Genomic DNA, 19326 nt, shown 5'->3' on the forward strand with positions numbered 1-19326 from the left:
CAATGCAAACATCATTTTACTTATACTTGAAACTTAGTGAAGAATATTGTGAGTGAAGCTGGCTATGGACAAAATATAGTGTTTGATCCAACCAATACTTTGCCTTTGGCTATGCTGCCAGATTCTTATATTACATGCCCCAACATTCCTGCTAAACCGGCATGATATGAAGAGTGACAGCCAATACATGTCTGCCAGATATCTCTGGTTCATTTTATATCTGTGGGACCATGACATTAGTTGTTTTTTTTGCCCAAACACATTTGGATTCAGATTGTTGGTAGATCACACTAAACAATGTTGATAATTATCCATTGTGTACAGCCAGCATGGCTAATCTTTGTATTTGACTCTATTAGGTTGTCACACTACATGTATCTATCTAAGGAAGACTTATCTTAGGCTGACCATGAATTTTTGAGTGCTGTCAGCCAAACAGTGTTTTGGCCTACAGTTATTTCTCATGGCTTCCCATACAGATGAACTTGGCTCAACTAAGCAAGTATGTGCTCTCGAGGTAGTGAGTGTAATAAACTGCTATGGTGGCTTATTACGCCTGGGAACAAAAAGGATCAAGTGTGTTGAAACCCAACAGTCAATCCCACTCTTTCTCAACATGTGCTGCAGAAAATTTGGGAAATCCCCATTTTTAAAAAACCCTCAAACTACAAAACAAAACAAATACAAACAAAAATTACTACACAAGTAAAAGTTCACACATTCAATTACATTTCGAAAAGACACCCAACAACCTGAGTTTCATAAGACACATGGGTATCAAAAGGAAAAAGGAGAGCGCAGTGGTTCTTAATGCATGGTTCTCAAAGTGGGAAAAATTTGGGTGGTGTTTATCGGGTCAAAAATTGTTTTGGACTTTAGATCAGACATTACTATTGGACTCAAGAACCTCAATTCAATTAGGTGAAAAATTAGGGTAAAAGCACTTCTTAATACACAAGACTAGGCACCAATCTATACAGGCAATGGAAGAAACAGGCAGGAATAATTTTTGAGCTCTAAACTTGGTGAGACCACAAGTAATGTTCATGGGATTATTACCCATTTCCCAAAATTGCACTAACAACCATCTTCTAGCCTTCCTTTGTAAGTTAGGCAATGGTAGAAAGTGTTCAACTTCCTACGTACAATCAAAGTTGGGGTTGGTAAAAAATAAAAAAAATAGTTACGCATGACTGAACAATCAGACTACATGCAGCATGGTGAAACGTATCCACCTAGAAACTGTAGACTTACTAACATCTAAACTTTTCGAAAAAGAGTTTGATTTTTTTTTATTTTTCATATATAAGAATAAGAAAAATGAGTTGAAAGAGTATATACGGTCTTTAAATTCATAAGGGAAAAAACCTGACATTTTGAAAAAGTGCAGTAATCAAAAAACTCATTAATAGTAACATATATATGTACTGAAAGACTCATATTGGTTCTGTAAAATAAGTCTGTGTGGATATAATATCTGGTTTTACTTGTAATTAATTTATGTGAAGGTTATTAAAAAAAAAAAAAAGGAAAAGATTGCAGTCACCAAATAGTGAAATTCTGGTGAATATAGGCTTTAGGCAGTTGGACAAAATATGCCTTACCTGGGCCAATTTCATCATCATGTGAGCAAAGACATGCAGGAAACCAACCACTGCATCCCACAGACGACTGTGTGCCAGACTCTGCTGGTTACCAGTGCATGGACCCTGAAAAGGAAGCAACCATGGACATTACTTAATTGGAAAACTTAGTCTGCAAATGAGAAGTTTTAACCTTCAAAGTGTCTGGTTTAGACCAACATTATTAGGATATAGATGGGTTTTTTACTGTTCAGGATATAATTATTTTAGCCAGGAATAGGCTAACCAGCCACAAAAGGTTGCTTCTACTCAGGAGAACCCAACATGTCCATGTCCAACATGTCCATGCATTGCTTAGACATTGTATCGATCTGAGTTGGCACCTTTCTACTCACTGTGAGGGAATTGAAAACTTGCTGCTAGGTTATTAAGGCTATAATAGTTACAAAAGAGGGCACTATGAACCCTAATGCTCCTTCCATCCATCGATATCAGCTATGGTGTGAGGTTCTCACTACCATTCAAAGTACCCTCATGGGTTAACTAGCGAATATAGCTTGGAGGGGTCCCCAAATATTAAAACATAAGCTTTAATTAATTATTAAAAAGACAAATATCACAAACAAACCTAACAAAGTGCTCTTGCAAACCAGTGCTCATTAAAAAATGATTTGGTCTCACCATTGTTGACGGACAAAAGATCCCGGCCTCCTTCCGGAAGTACCTTGCTGGTACATGGATCTTGGGAGTATTCAGCCCCATATCATTAGGGGTATCACTATAGGGTCCACTTGGGGCCTGTCCTTGTTAGGACAGGAGCAATACTGGGGCACGACAGGGAGTCTAGGAAATTAATACATACCGCTTATGTCTCTCTCCCCTTATCTATTCCCTTTCCCTTGTTTGGATCCATCTCCCGGCAAGGTACTTCCGGAAGGTGGCCGGGATCTTTTGTCCATCAACAGTGGTGAGACCAAACCATTTCTTAATGAGCACTGGTTTGCATGAGCACTTTATTTGGTTTGTTAGTGATATTTGTCTTTTTAATAATTGATTAAAGGTTATGTTTTAATATTTGGGGACCCCTCCAGGTTATATTCGCTCCTTCCATCCATCCACACTTGATGTCCAGCTATTAGAAAGATAGATGCATGGGATGAAACTACATTTCCTAGTTTTTATTATTGGAAAACTCTATTTGGGCACCTTATTGTAATGTTTTAGATGTTGTATCAGTGTATTATTTGAGCAGTATAAGGCATGTTATAAGGGTGGTGTCATAGTTGGTGCTGTAGAGGACACCACGTGACGTAAAGTCATTCTTACTCTGGGCATCTTGTGATCGGCTTATCATCAATGGACCTTTCAGTCAAAGCAGACAAGCCAGGGTCCTCTTACCTGGATATATTCTGTCAGGCTGTTGAACACTTGCTTTGCCACAGACATTGCTTTGGAAAAGTTCCTCTTGCCTTGGTCATCAATAATATCCTTCCCAGAATAATACCAATAGAAATCACTGATGGATTCCTGGGGTGGGAATTTTAGAAAATGATAAGAGGGTTAAACTTCAGTTTATTGAACAGATTACATTAATATACTGTAGACATGTCCAAGGTTAGGCGGGATGTGGTTCCTGCATGTGGCGATTACCTGTAGGCGCAGAAGGTAATCCACAGTGCAGATGATAATGTTGATGGTAGTGGTGTTGCCAGTCTGAGTACGTAGGTAGTTCTGAAAATCTTCAAAATGAGAATTTCTTAGTACAGCATGTTGTAAATATTGGATTGAAGCCTACTCCATGCAGAGTATCTATGGGTGAGTCTACCATCTAGCGCCTAAGAAATTACACAAAGTTTTTTTATTTCCAAAATCCTTTCATACCATTATTGTGTCCCTCACAAAGCAGCTGGAGGAACCGGAACAAATCCTGGGTAAACTGGTCGTCCGCCATTACTTTTTCTCCTGAAGACAGCGACAATCACAAAAACAGTATCATTAGAGTTGGAGAAGTAAAGACTCCAAGAAGGAAAATGTTTAGATAGAAGAGTGAAAAAAGTAGCACAAGTGATTCAATAGAGAATGATGTAGATTAATGATAGAGACTGACAAGGAGTAAGACGGGTGAGTCAGTCACGGAATAAAAGAAGGAGAGATAACGATAGAAAAAGGAACATATAAAGTGAAAGATAGTGAATAGTAAAACATAAAGATCGACAGGTCAATAAGAAGGTAGAGAATAGTAGAAGGGATGCTGAAAAATAGTAGGTGTGTTATAGACTGAATATGAATCACTCCGACAGTCAAAGTTAGTTTCTTCCCAAACTCAACACACTACAAACCAGCAAATCCAGAGCTCATGCGGTTAGGGATTTACCAGGTCAAGAGTCGAGAGAACTAACAGAAAACCCTGCCCTAGGTATTACTCACAAGGCCCTGTACTGGAAAATTGTACCCACCTCATGGTAAAAATTGTGATTACATAAGCCCAATGTGAAAAATACCAATGTATTACACCAGTGCAATCTTACAATATTTCCTCTTTATTAAGACCCCACATAAAAAACTAACACTATAAAAAAAGCTAATTTTGGCCAACTGCTGCTGATCCATTTAATAATGTACCCCCCAATTATGGAACAAGAGGGCCCTATACCAGTTATTTTCCTTGTAGGGCTTATAGGAGACATGAGCAATTTGGGATAGTTTGGAAGCCCTCATTTACAAAGGTTGCTGAGGTGTCCTTGTAGGGTCACCATGGCTATGAATAATGAGGATTAGCTCAGTGGTTACAAAAGCCACTAATCTCTATAGTGTGTATGCACTTGGATAATCCATATATCTACCTAGTAAAAATCTGAAATGATAGAATTTAAAGATATGTAGAGGAAAAGACACAACAAGCTTTCTATTTGGCGAAGTCTTGAAACCCCAAGTTTCCAATATCTATATCCTAACACCCTAATCTGCTAGAATTAGGTGAATGACTTATTAAGGCACCTCAGCAAAAGGTCCAAGGAGAACCAAGTATATCCTTGCATTTTTTTGAAAATCGTGGGCTTTCCACATAAACAGTGTAATGCCTTATTTCACCAGTGGTGGCACTGTGAAGAAACCAAACACTTGCTCTCAGGTTCATCGTGCAATTGCAGCTGATCAATGGAGAAACCCTTTTCATATCTTATGTGATAGGCGTCTATGACCTGGAAGCTATTTGGTCACTCAGATGAGGCTTAGTTAGTAGCTGGTTAGTAAGGAAAGTGAGGGGATCTTGGTGCAGGGAAATTAGTGTTGATGTAATTCACGTACATGACTCAACCTATCCCAATCTGTTGTCTCAATACATTCTCATAATAGGAAGGTTACACATCCAAATATTAATCTCTATGGTATGAATTATTAGTGAAAATTAAAAATTATCTTCCCCTTAAAAGGAACCTTTCATATTACAGCACAGGATTGAGCAGAGAAAGCGGAGCAGAATGATATATAGTTTTGTGGCATAGATTCAGGAGTTAGGAGTCTGCTGGGTGGTTCTACTTAGTGGTTGCCAGCTGTCAATCACAAGGAAAGACAGCCCACTGGACTCCTAAGCATAGGAGTTCTATCTATTTCTTGCTAAAAAGGGTGAAGAATCAAAGAACTGAAAAATTCCTTTTTTAGGTTGGGTTCAGTCAGTAAAAGGATAGGGTGAGGAGGATGACAATGAGCTGTTAGTTGAAGCATCGGTGGAACGTGGTTTAAATGAACATTTACCCTGTTCACGGTTGATGACTGGGAACCAAGGAGGTCAGGGAATGAGAGAGGCAGGCAGGAAAAGGAGGGGGACACAACCATGTCAGGGAACAGGAAGGAAAATGTGATTACCATTATTTCAAACTCATTAATTGGATGGTGCCAAGAATATAACAACAGTCCCCACCCAAACCCCCAACAACGAAAACAGGTAGAGAGAGAGAGAGAAACACAGTTTGTCATATGGAACACAATATGTCCTGTGGGTAAAGATGATGCTATTAGGAAAGAGGTGGGTTTGGAAAACATCAGCTAGATATGGATGACATGATAGATATTAAATTGCCTAGATATGGATGGAAGCCACGATATAGACCCTTACGAGTCAGATTTACGCAAATACAACAGTGCATAGTTCAGGAAATGGATATAAACAATACAATAGAATGACCTTCTGGATTGGTGGTCTACCTTAGATAACGTCTTAGAACGGACTGTCTACTTTGGAAAACCCATTTCATATATACTAGTAGGAATTCTAAGTTAAAGGGTTATTCTCGACTGGGCAGTCTATTACCTAGTCAAAGGATAGGTAGGTGGGTAGGTAGATAGGTAGGTGGGTGGGTAGGTGAGTAGGTGGAAAGATGGTAAGGTGGACAGGTGAGAGGGTGGATAGATGAGTTGGTAGACAGGTGAGAAGGGGGATAGATGGGTGGATAGGCGAGAAAGTGGATAGATGGATGGGCGGGTAGGTGAATAGGTGGTGAATAGGTGGAAAGATGGGAGGGTGGATAGGTGAGTAGGTGGGTGGGTAGATAGGTGAATAAGTGGATAGATGGATAGGTGGATAGATTAGTAGGTGGATAAGTGGGTGGATGGGTGAGTAGGTGGATAGGTGAGTGGATAGATTAGTCGGTGGATAGTTGAGTAGGTGGGTGGATGGATAGGTGGGTGGGCAGGTGTAATGAAGGTGGATAGATAGATGGATGGGCAGGTATGTGGATTGGTGGGTGTGTGTGAAGGTAGATAGGTGAGAGGATAGACAGGTGAGTAAGCAGGTGGATAGGTGATAGCATAGGTAGGTGGGTGGACAGCGCTATACTCACCCATCATTTATACAGGTGGTACCTTGCCCTGTTTGGAATAGTCCTTTAATAGACAAGGGTCCTCCATTCAGGTTCCTCTTCATCTCTTGGTCACTCTGGAGAATCTGCCCTCCCGACATCACATAGACAACCCATTTATTTGAATGTGTACCCTGTAATACTTTGTTTTCACTATGGTGGAACTGCAGGGAATTTTAATACTTATTGTCAAACTTTCATACAGATTGTTACTGATCGCTGCAGATCCCAACACTTTGTGATCAGCTTGACCCTTCTACCAAGTAAAGATTATCCAAAGTAGATGTCCTTTAAGGTCTCATTAGTTGAAATATAGACTGCCCTGCTCAGCTAATTAGCCAAATCAGTTACATTAAAAATTCTAATTTTACTTATGCGATCCTGACATTTTACAAACATTTGTGTAGTTCTTTACATCTGGTTCCACTTTTGTTATTTAGTCAAATATTTTTATTATATGAATATAATAATATGTAAAAACTGAAAAAGTTAAAAAAGTAAACAGAAAATTATTAATCTTACTTTTACAATATAGTGCAGTATATGACAAGTAGTAGAGGACACATTGTAGTGTACTGGGATTAAAGGGACACTCCAAGAAAAACAGAGGTCCATTATCTACTTTATGACAAGATGTGGTACAGTATGACAGAGATTCAGAGACCACCAGAAAGCGAATCCTTAGGTCATGCATAACCCACTCATTGGCAATAACTCAGTCTTTCGTGGAGTGTTCCTTTAAAGATTTTATTATTTGGAATACTAAATACCATACCTTGATGATCAACAACTTCCAACAAAAAAGTAAAATATTTTATTTTATACAGAAAATTTACATTGTTATCATGTTTTTTTATTTTTTTTTTACGTATATGGCTATACATGACAATGCAAAGCTCAATCATATAGCCGATTAATGATGGTGTATTACTCACTTGTGCCATCCTCTGTTACCATTCCGAGTCCTTCTGCTTTATTTTGGCGCTCAAAAGCATTCAGGTCCAGGACACTACATTAAAAGAAGACAGATGGCTTGGGTGTATGAATGCTGAATATTCTGTGCCATAGTACGAGATATAAACTAACATAAAAGATGGTTTCAGATCTTCCATTGGGAGTCAAATCTGTGGCATTGACATGATGGTCCCTTCAGGTAATGATTCTAATATGGTGGTCAGTGGTGGAATGCAAATGCTACAACTATCTTAAAGAAAGACTAAAACACAAAAAATATGAAGATTATGCTGGTCCTTGGAATTAGACGATAAGAATGGTCTTTTAGAAACTAAATAAGTCCTCACCTGCAGGTTTGCATAAGGGCCTGCACGCTCTGGAAAAAGCCAACCTCCCTCTTTTCCTTTAGATAATCCAGCATTTTCTGGTAAAAAAAGATAAAAAATATCAGGACTGAGGAGTTTTTGTTTGTCCCAATGGACCTGGAACATGTCAGCTTTTAAGCCACATAAACCAGATGTAGATACAGTTGTGGCCAAAAGTATTGACACCCCTGCAATTCTGTCAGATAATACTCAGTTTCTTCCTGAAAATGATTGCAAACACAAATTCTTTGGTATTATTATCTTCATTTAATTTGTCTTAAATGAAAAAACACAAAAAGAATTGTCCTAAAGCCAATTGGATATAATTCCACACCAAACATAAAAAAGAGGGTGGACAAAAGTATTGGCACTGTTCGAAAAATCATGTGATGCTTCTCTAATTTGTGTAATTAACAGCACCTGTAACTTACCTGTGGCACCTACCAGGTGTTGGCAATAACTAAATCACACTAGCAGTCAGTTGACATGGATTAAAGTTGACTCAACCTCTGTCCTGTGTCCTTGTGTGTACCACATTGAGCATGGAGAAAAGAAAGAAGACCAAAGAACTGTCTGAGGACTTGAGAAACCAAATTGTGAGGAAGCATGAGCAATCTCAAGGCTACAAGTCCATCTCCAAAGACCTGAATGTTCCTGCGCAATGTCATCAAGAAGTTTAAAGCCCATGGAACTGTGGCTAACCTCCCTAGATGTGGACGGAAAAGAAAAATTGACAAGAGATTTCAACGCAAGATTGTGCGGATGTTGGATAAAGAACCTCGACTAACATCCAAACAAGTTCAAGCTGCCCTGCAGTCCGAGGGTACAACATGTCAACCCATACTATCCGTCTGCGTCTGAATGAAAAGGGACTGTATGGTAGGAGACCCAGGAAGACCCCACTTCTTACCCCGAGACATAAAAAAGCCAGGCTGGAATTTGCCAAAACTTACCTGAAAAAGCTTGAAACGTTTTGGAAGAATGTTCTCTGGTCAGATGAGACAAAAGTAGAGCTTTTTGGGCAAAGGCAGCAACATAGAATTTACAGGAGAAAAAAAGAGGCATTCAAAGAAAAAAACATGGTCCCTACAGTCAAACATGGCGGAGGTTCCCTGATGTTTTGGGGTTGCTTTGCTGCCTCTGGCACTGGACTGCTTGACCGTGTGCATGGCATTATGAAGTCTGAAGACTACCAACAAATTTTGCAGCATAATGTAGGGCCCAGTGTGAGAAAGCTGGATCTCCCTCAGAGGTCATGGGTCTTCCAACAGGACAATGACCCAAAACACACTTCAAAAAGCACTAGAAAATGGTTTGAGAGAAAGCACTGGAGACTTCTAAAGTGGCCAGTAGAGTTGAGCGAAACGGGTCGAAAAATTTCAAAAGTCGCCGACTTTTGGCAAAGTTGGGTTTCATGAAACGAAACCCGACCCTAGGATGAGGTCGGCCACGAGGTCGGCGACTTACGCGCCAAAGTCGCGTTTCAAAAGTTTGTTTTGCGCTCTTTTTCAGCCAATCAGGATCCACGGACACTGTGGGCAACGTGATGACATAGGCATGGGTCACCACCATCTTTCAGAAGGGCATGCAAGTGATTGGCTTGCTTTGGTGGGCGTCACAGGGGGTATAAAAGGACGTGCACGCCGACCGCCATCTTACTTCTGCCGATCTTAGCATAGGGAGAGGTTGCTGCTGATTCTGTAGGGAGAGCGTTAGGCAGGGAAGAAGAAAAAAAAACTGCTTCTGCTGCTAGCGATTTTGCCTGTACAACACACCAGTCACTGTGTGTGCAGTGCAAGGGGAGGCTATATAGTGGTGTATCAGTGGTGTTGGTTGTTGGGCTGCCTTCTAAGGCTTCCTGACATTCCTGCATTGCTGCTTACCCACTGCTCCGCAAACTGCTTTTTTAAAAGCAATCCCAATTTTTTTTTTTGTCCTGCTGAGAAGAAAAAAAAACTGCTTCTGCTGCTAGCGATTTTGCCTGTACAACACTACAGTCACTGTGTGTGCAGTGCAAGGGGAGGCTATATAGTGGTGTATCAGTGGTGTTGGTTGTTGGGCTGCCTTCTAAGGCTTCCTGACATTCCTGCATTGCTGTTTACCCACTGCTCCGCAAACTGCTTTTTTAAAAGCAATCCCAATTTTTTTTTTTGTCCTGCTGAGGTACTGAGCGTGCATTTTTTCACACCATACAGCGGTGTACGCTCCTCACACAGTACCGTGTAACGGCTGTTATCACAGCCACAGTGAAGCTATCAGTGTGTCACTCTGTGAGAATAAAACGAGGACATGTTCCGTTCTTACAGACCTGCATTCTAGGGAGATTCCTATTCTGCCCAATTCTACATACACCTTGTAGTTTGTGATACACTAGCCAATTTCTGCCTGTGACATAGCGCTGTGATATTCAGTGGGCCTCACACAATCCATAAGTGTCCAGTGTCCACAAGTGTGTGCAGAAATTCAAAATCTCACTTATCCTCTAGTCACTTTGGTCACAGCTGTGCCATCGAGCCTGTCACATAGCGCTCAGATATTCATTGGGCCTCACACAATCCAAAAGTGTCCAGTGTCCACAAGTGTCTGCTGAAATTCAAAATCTCACTTATCCTCTAGTCACTTTGGTCACAGCTGTGCCATCGAGCCTGTCACATAGCGCTCAGATATTCATTGGGCCTCACACAATCCAAAAGTGTCCAGTGTCCACAAGTGTGTGCAGAAATTCAAAATCTCCCTTATCCTCTAGTCACTTTGGTCACAGCTGTGCCATCGAGCCTGTCACATAGCGCTCAGATATTCATTGGGCCTCACACAATCCAAAAGTGTCCAGTGTCCACAAGTGTCTGCTGAAATTCAAAATCTCCCTTATCCTCTAGTCACTTTGGTCACAGCTGTGCCATCGAGCCTGTCACATAGCGCTCAGATATTCATTGGGCCTCACACAATCCAAAAGTGTCCAGTGTCCACAAGTGTCTGCTGAAATTCAAAATCTCCCTTATCCTCTAGTCACTTTGGTCACAGCTGTGCCATCGAGCCTGTCACATAGCGCTCAGATATTCATTGGGCCTCACACAATCCAAAAGTGTCCAGTGTCCACAAGTGTGTGCAGAAATTCAAAATCTCCCTTATCCTCTAGTCACTTTGGTCACAGCTGTGCCATCGAGCCTGTCACATAGCGCTCAGATATTCATTGGGCCTCACACAATCCAAAAGTGTCCAGTGTCCACAAGTGTGTGCAGAAGTTCAAAATCTCCCTTATCCTCTAGTCACTTTGGTCACAGCTGTGCCATCGAGCCTGTCACATAGCGCTCAGATATTCATTGGGCCTCACACAATCCAAAAGTGTCCAGTGTCCACAAGTGTGTGCAGAAATTCAAAATCTCCCTTATCCTCTAGTCACTTTGGTCACTGCTGTGCCATCGAGCCTGTCACATAGCGCTCAGATATTCATTGGGCCTCACACAATCCAAAAGTGTCCAGTGTCCACAAGTGTCTGCTGAAATTCAAAATCTCCCTTATCCTCTAGTCACTTTGGTCACAGCTGTGCCATCGAGCCTGTCACATAGCGCTCAGATATTCATTGGGCCTCACACAATCCAAAAGTGTCCAGTGTCCACAAGTGTCTGCAGAAATTCAAAATCTCCCCTGTCCTATAGACACCTTGTACCTTGTTTTACATTACTATATAGTTTGTTGGATTTTGTCTACATTTCTACCAAAAATGAGGAAGGCTGGTGGAAGAGGCCGTGGAATTGGGCAGGGGTTGGCAGCTGGTAATGATGGTGTTGGTGGTGGATCTGATGGTAGTGGCAAGAGCAAAATAGGACCGAATGCAGGAGGTGTTGAGCCTACGTCATCGTCTGGCTACATAAGGCCTCGAACGCTTAGTTTTCTAGGAGTTGGCAAACCGCTTTTAAAGCCAGAGCATCAGGAAAAAGTTTTGTCTTACATTGCTGACTCAGCCTCCAGCTCTATCGCCTCCTCTTCTTCAGTTGTAAAAAGTAAAAGCACTGAGTCGTCATTGGAGGCTCATGTTCATGAACCACACCTTTCCTTGTGTCCTTCACCCCAACCAAGATTGAAGGATGACGCAGGCCATACTACTGATTACTCCATGGAGCTGTTTTCACATACCATGCCTGGATTATCAAGTGAAATGGTGAATTACCCAGGCCAAGATGAATCTGACATGGAGTGCACTGATGCACAGCCGCTGATGGATGATTCTGCTGGTACATTCACTCAGAGCACTACATTGTCCTCGCAGTGTACAGAGCCAGATTCTGACCCTGATGAGACTCAGGTGCCCCTTCCCGCACACTATACCACCATACACGGTGACACAGAGGAAGGTGCACATGACATAGAAGAGGAGGTGATGGATGACCCAGTTGTTGACCCAGATTGGCATCCATTGGGGGAAGAGGGTGCTGCTTCCAATAGCTCAGATGAGGAGCATCCACAGCAGACATCGACATCGCAACAGCTGTTATCTGGCAGGCCCGGAGCACTCCAAAGACAGGTTCCAAACATCAAAAGAGTTGCTGGACAGCTTGTCCAGAGGGTCAAAAGATCACAGCGTGCTAGGCCGCAAAATGTCTGCCAAAGTAGGAAGAGTGCAGTGTGGCACTTTTTTGAACAAAATCCTCATGATCAGGCCAAGGTTATCTGTAAGAAGTGCGCAAAGACCTTTAGCCGAGGGAAAAATCTGAAAAATTTGAATACCAGTTGCATGCTTAGACATTTAACCAGCATGCACTTGCAAGCGTGGACACAACACCAAACCTCAAGTGCCACATGTGCAACTGATCACAACGAAGGTAGTCAGCAACGCTACATTGTTTCCCCCACTGTAAGCCCACCGGTTAGCACAGCAGCAAATGTTGAGGTGTCGTTGCAAGGCCACAGCAGTCAGGGAATCCCACTGTTATATCAACGAAAGACTGATTCTAGGCCATCAGAAAGAACACCAACTCCATCACCATCATCAACCCTCTCTCAGTCCGCCCTGTCCACCGCTACTTCCACCATATGCAGCTCTCAAGTCCAGCTCACCCTCCCAGACACTATGAGTAGGTCAAGAAAGTACTCAGTCTCTCATCCGCGTACACTGGGTTTGAACGCCCACATTGCCAAACTAATCTCGTTTGAGATGATGCCCTTTCGGTTGGTGGAAAGCACAGCTTTCCGCGAACTCATGGCCTATGCAGTACCACGCTATGACCTACCCAGTCGCCACTTCTTCTCTCGCAAAGCCATCCCAGCCCTCCACCATCATGTGAAAGACCGCATTGTCCATGCACTCAAGCAGTCAGTGAGCGGAAAGGTGCACCTCACAGCTGATGCATGGTCCAGTCGGCATGGCCAGGGCCGTTACGTGTCCATCACTGCACACTGGGTTAATGTGGTGGATGCAGGGTCCACAGGGGACAGCGGTGGTGGGACAGTGCTGCCTAACCCACGGTATAGGAAACAGTTGGCTGTAGGCGTTCGACCCTCCTCCTCCTCCAGAAGCGAAAGCTCGTCCACAGAGCGCAGTCGTACGAGCACTCCATCTGCAGCTGCCACTGTTGCACACGATGTGTCCCCCTATCGAGCAGCTAGTGGAAAGCGTCAGCAGGCTGTGTTGCAGATGATGTGTTTGGGCAACAGACACACCGCCGAGGTGCTGGCCGAGTACTTGAAGCGACAAACTTAGTCATGGCTGGGCAGTGTACATCTTGAGGCAGGCAAGGTAGTTAGTGATAACGGCCGTAATTTTGTGGCAGCCATAGCCCTTTCAAAACTCAGCCATATACCTTGCTTGGCTCACACCTTGAACCTGGTGGTGCAGTGCTTCCTCAAAAATTATCCGGAGTTAACAGCCCTGCTCCAGAAGGTGCGAAGACTGTGCGCGCACATCCGCCGGTCGCCTGTACACTCCGTTCGTATGCAGAAGCTGCAGCAATTGCTCCACCTTCCCAACCACCGCCTCATTATCGACATTGCAACAAGGTGGAACTCCACCCTGCACATGGTGGAGCGGCTGTGCGAGCAGAGGCAGGCCATAATGCATTTGTGGGAGGATACACGGCCAGGCACTTTGAGAGCAGACATGGAGTTGACAGGTGTGCAGTGGTCGAAGCTGAAAGACCTCTGTAAAGTCCTTCAGTGTTTTGAGGAATGCACACGGCTGGTAAGCGCAGACGACGCCATCCTAAGCATGAGCATCCCACTTATGCTTCTGCTCATGCAAACTTTGACGCACCTTAAGGAGCAGGCATCTGCAGCCAATGTTGATGAGGAGGAAGAGGAGGAGGGAATCCTTGATGACATTCAGCCATTGTCTGCTCAGGGACCTCTCCTGGACGAGGTGGAGGAAGAAGAGGAGGAGGAGGATGATGGGGATGATTACTTAGGGGAGGAGGATGCATCTCGTGGGGCAAGTGAAAATGTTGGCGTGGCAAGGTCTGGTACAGGGTTTGTGCGTGACTGGAGGGATGTGGATTTGCCAGAAAGTGCTCCTCCAACCAGCACTCGCAGTGCATCATTGACACCGGGAACATTGGCCCACATGTCAGATTATGCCTTGCAGATCCTAAAAAGGGACCCACGCATTGCCAAAATGATGAACGATGACGACTACTGGTTGGCCAGCATCCTGGATCCACGCTATAAAGGCAAATTACAAAACATCATGCCACAGGAGAACCTTGACCTAATATTGGCTAATAAACAAGCAACTCTGGTAAATCGGTTGCTTGAGGCATTCCCAGCACACAGCAGCGGTGATGGTTCTCACACGAGCCGTACGGGCCGGGGACAGCTTGGCAGAGGTGTTCGTGGTGCACACAGCAGAAGTGGCGTTGGAGACAGGGGTTTCATGACAATGTTGTGGACTGATTTTTCAAATACCGCTCACACAACTGGTAATACTGCATCGATGGAAAGTGACAGGAGACAGCAGTTGTCAACTATGGTTACAAACTACTTTTCCTCCCATATTGATGTTCTCCCACACAGGTCATTCCTCTTTGACTATTGGGCCGCTAAACTGGACACCTGGCCTGAATTGGCACAATATGCCTTACAGGAGCTCGCTTGCCCAGCTGCAAGTGTGCTATCGGAAAGAGTCTTCAGTGCAGCTGGATCAATCCTGACAGAAAAAAGGACCCGTCTGTCAACCCAAAATGTGGATGATCTAACCTTCATTAAAATGAACCATGCATGGGTTTCCAAGGATTTTGTCCCACCTTCCCCTGATGACACATAGGGTGACAGAAAAATGGCTTGCTTTGGTCCACCTCTTCCTGGGACTTCACCTATTTCGCCTTTTGCATCAGCTGAATGTCCAACATCAACATATGCCACTTTCTAAAACTTCCTAACTGTGCTGCCTCCCCCCCATGGCCGGGGTCACCACCTAGCGCACGACACCGTGCGAGTGCCGTTGCCCTGGACAGGTGGGTAGGCCGACTCTTGGGCGCGGGCACTGGCACAGGGTCCCTCATAGTGCAATCAAGTGTCTCTGACGGCGGTGGTGCACACCCGCCGTCAGACACACCGCTGTACTATGAGGGGCCCAGTGCCAGTACCGACGCCCACGAGTGGGCCCCCCTTGCTTGGGCAGGGCCCCAGCATTTGCAATCTTTACCTCTCCCTGCTCCTCCGCTGTGTAATCTGGGCCGTCAAATCCATACTGTGCCTGACACCGTCTGAGCCTGCCTCCTGATGTATAGACATATATTTTGAATGTGTACGCTATCCATACATGTTATCCGGGGATACGGTACCCTTTCTAACCTTTGTGCAATCACGTGCTATCCATACTGGGCCTAACACCGTCTGAGCCTGCCTCCTGATGTATAGACATATATTTTGAATGTGTACGCTATCCATACATGTTATCCGGGGATACGGTACCCTTTCTAACCTTTGTGCAATCACGTGCAATCCATACTGGGCCTAACACCGTCTGAGCCTGCCTCCTGATGTATAGACATATATTTTGAATGTGTACGCTATCCATACATGTTATCCGGGGATACAGTACCCTTTCTAACCTTTGTGCAATCACGTGCAATCCATACTGGGCGTGAGAACGGCTGGCGAGCTGTTAAGCAAGCTACAGCACCTGTGGTTTGCACACGTAAGTTTTTCATTTTTTCAGGAATGACGGTTAGGCCTAATTCCGGAACTGCGGTTGACCTGCACTTACTGGGAAATCATTGTTCGCGGGTAATAATTGTAATCAGTGATCCCCATCACTAACGTTGTTCAGCGGGTTATCTGCACCTGTAAGCGACAAACACTGGCCTTTTCAGTGTAGCGCACATGCAGCCACGGACATGTAAGGGCATGACACACCAGTTATTGGCCAATCTCATGTGCCAGAGCCTCACGTGTCCCTCTAGTAAGCCGGACTCGGACAGCGGGGCATGACGGAGTCTCGTTCGTTAACGGAATTAAGCTTGCAATGTGTGCATCTGTTCTGTAGCTGGCATGGTTGAGGTTTCCCAGGTGGAGTCGAATTTAACCGTAGGCTCCACTCCTGGTGGTGCCCTTCTGGACATTCCTTTAAGGTTCAGCTTTGCAACCATACTGCCCACGTAAAACAAACACTTTGCCTTCATGAACGCTGTTTGGAGGGTCATGACTCGTGGGAATAACGCCGCCCAATCAGTTAACCTGCTAGAGAGATCGTTCGTTGCTCCCAAGCATGACATCACACTCCCTAGGAAGAAGGTAATGCCACTGTGGCGACTGTACTCCTGGGGGCGACACAAGTGCACTGATGCCCAGCCACTGCTCGATGAATCTGCTGGTACATTGACCCAGACCACTACATTCCCCTCGCACGCTACACGGCCTGAATCTGACCCTGATGAAACTCAGGTTACCCTTCCCATATACAGTTCCATCTTACACGGTGACAAAGAGGAAGCTGCAGATGAAAGTGCAGGTTCGGCCCACCCGCCATCAGACACACCACCGTACTATCAGGGGCCCTGTGCCAGTGCCGTCGCCAACGAGTGGGCCCCCCCCTGCTTGCTCAGGATCACAGCATTTGCAAAGTTGAAATACTGTGCAGTGAGATGGAAGATGGGGACGACGAGGAGTCCAGACAAGTACAGGGATTCCCTAGCGAGGAGACTTATTTGATTGTTTTCAATGTTGGGACAGCAATTTTTGGGGAGCACTATACTCTGGAGAATGATAGATGGGGCCCACCATACACTGGAACATTCCAAAGGTGGACATCAGACACTGGAGCAGCATTTACAGGGCCCATTATACACTAGAGCATTAGAAATGGGGCCCATTATGTTTGGAGCATTATTTGGGCCCATAAGACAGTGGAGCTTCATCCATGGGGACCAACATATACTGTAGCATTATTTGGAGCTCATCATATACTGTTTCAAACATTATATGGGACCAATGATTCTGTATGGAGAAATAGATGGGCCTCGTCATGAGATGTAAAAAGTGAAGTATTTTTCATTGTACTATACCGCTATTTCTCTGCCGTATCGGAGCATGATGAGTTGTGGTATGTGTTAAAGGGGCGCTCTTTCGCCCAGGGCACATGAAAACCTGGAGCCAGCCCTACCCCCCCACAACTTTAGCCAAATAACCCCCATTTTTCAGTGCGTAACTTGGATTATGAAGTTAATTAAGGTTGACAAGCTTAAGTAAGAAGAATTGATGCTTTTGGCATTCAAATGGGCACTGTAGGTGTGTTTCCTGTCCTCCTCTCACTGCCGACTTTTATTCCCCATTGACTTACATTGGGTTTCGTGTTTCGGGACGACCCCGACTTTTCCCTATAATCGGACGATCTTGCTCGACCCGACTTTTGGAAAAGTCGGGTTTCACGAAACGAAACGCGACCCTAAAAAACCAAAAGTAGCTCAACTCTAGTGGCCAGCAATGAGTCCAGACCTTAATCCCATAGAACACCTCTGGAGAGATCTAAAAATGGCAGTTTGGAGAAGGCACCCTTCTAATATCAGGGACCTGGAGCAGTTTGCCAAAGAAGAATGGTCTAAAATTCCAGCAGAGCATTGTAAGAAACTCATTGATGGTTACCGGAAGCGGTTGGTCGCAGTTATTTTGGCTAAAGCTAGTGCAACCAAGTATTAGGCTGAGGGTGCCAATACTTTTGTCTGACCCATTTTTTGGAGTTTTGTGTGAAATGATCAATGTTTTGCTTTTTGCTTCATTCAATTTTGTGTTTTTTCATTTAAGACAAATTAAATGAAGATAATAATACCAAAGAATTTGTGTTTGCAATCATTTTCAGGAAGAAACTGAGTATTATCTGACAAAATTGCTGGGTTGTCAATACTTTTGGCCACAACTGTATTGAATCCTACAAAAACCAACCCAAGCAGCACATAAATAGAACGGACTAGGAAAAAGCCAGATTATGAAATTAAAAATCTAATTAAAAAATATATAGAAAATGAATAATTGATACAAATATATATTTCTTTATTAATTACAAGAAAGACTAGTATGATCCATCTAATAGAGGTGTCTCCTACCTGTTGAACTTCACAGTTGCCACCATTCAGGATAGAAATTCCAAGCTTGAGTGTAGAGGAAACCATAGCTCCGGTTTCACCTACGACACCGCGTTATACAGAGTGAGATAAAGAATTGACTCAAAAACACTGAAAGATCTAGATAAAGTATGAAAAAGGATTATCTATTTGTTAGGAGAGGAGTGTTCACACCTTTACAAGCACTGATCATCTGCAAGACCATCTCAGCGGCACCACGGTTATGGAGACGGGATTGCTGGTATAATAACTTTTGTTTCTCCATCTCTTTCTCCTGTGAATAAAGAAAGCAGAAAGCTACTTGTGAACAATGGCCACTGAAGATTAATATTTTTAATGGGCAAAACAGAAGACTTAAAAGGTCCACAGAAATTGCTTTTAAGAAGCTTCTACATTTCAGACTGATAGTGAGGAAATACCTCAAATGTGAGTTCAACTTCTTCCTCCTCGCCACCTTCTTCTTCACCTTCCTCTTCCATATGACAACTCTGTGTGAGATAGAGGGACAGTAACCTACATATCTTACTGAGCCAGGAACTAGAAATTACCTGCCAATGGGTTAAAGAGACAACATATTGCAAGGAGAAACCATAGTTTGTGATGACTACTTTATAAGACCACCAAAAGAAGACTTTACATGTCATACATTTCATAAGATACCTTTTGGTTTTGCGTTTTCAAAGTAGCTCTCCTCAAGAAAAGCTTTGGCTTATATTGAAGCTACCTATATTAGAGACAACTTTCTTCCTTCTGGAGGAAAAATACTTTTCATACTTTTCCCATCACCTCGATTCAACCTAGGACCTTTGAGGTCCACGTTTGGACTGAAGCAAATCTTAGTAGGTGATCATCCAGTCTCACTGAAATGATTGGGTTTCATCTGACTTAATACTAATGTCTGTGGTGGCCTCCTTTTTTATTAATAATTTACCTTTGCCATGATATCTGCGTAGGCCATGTATAAGTAGTCTTCATCCAGTTTTCTGTAGGAGAATCGTTGATAGGATTAGTTTAGAATTTT

The 19326-nt window shown here is 43.6% G+C and overlaps 1 protein-coding gene across 1 annotated transcript in view; it reads right to left on the bottom strand.

Annotated features, from left to right (window-relative positions):
• The window catches only part of RYR1 (ryanodine receptor 1), a 212965-nt gene that overhangs the window by 23401 nt on the left and 170238 nt on the right, over nucleotides 1-19326 (bottom strand). The window contains exons 76-86 of the mRNA XM_073549100.1: nucleotides 19237-19288; nucleotides 18725-18793; nucleotides 18480-18579; nucleotides 18288-18367; nucleotides 7741-7817; nucleotides 7375-7448; nucleotides 5337-5354; nucleotides 3465-3545; nucleotides 3234-3322; nucleotides 2982-3110; nucleotides 1605-1709 (exon numbers count right to left, since the gene is read on the bottom strand). Of these exons, the coding sequence (XP_073405201.1) occupies nucleotides 1605-1709; nucleotides 2982-3110; nucleotides 3234-3322; nucleotides 3465-3545; nucleotides 5337-5354; nucleotides 7375-7448; nucleotides 7741-7817; nucleotides 18288-18367; nucleotides 18480-18579; nucleotides 18725-18793; nucleotides 19237-19288 (874 nt within the window). The remainder of the gene's footprint in view (nucleotides 1-1604; nucleotides 1710-2981; nucleotides 3111-3233; nucleotides 3323-3464; nucleotides 3546-5336; nucleotides 5355-7374; nucleotides 7449-7740; nucleotides 7818-18287; nucleotides 18368-18479; nucleotides 18580-18724; nucleotides 18794-19236; nucleotides 19289-19326) is intronic.

Source organism: Dendrobates tinctorius, unplaced genomic scaffold (assembly GCF_039654945.1).
Source record: "Dendrobates tinctorius isolate UK_male_01 unplaced genomic scaffold, ASM3965494v1 ptg000158l, whole genome shotgun sequence".
Classification (NCBI taxonomy): domain Eukaryota; kingdom Metazoa; phylum Chordata; class Amphibia; order Anura; family Dendrobatidae; genus Dendrobates; species Dendrobates tinctorius.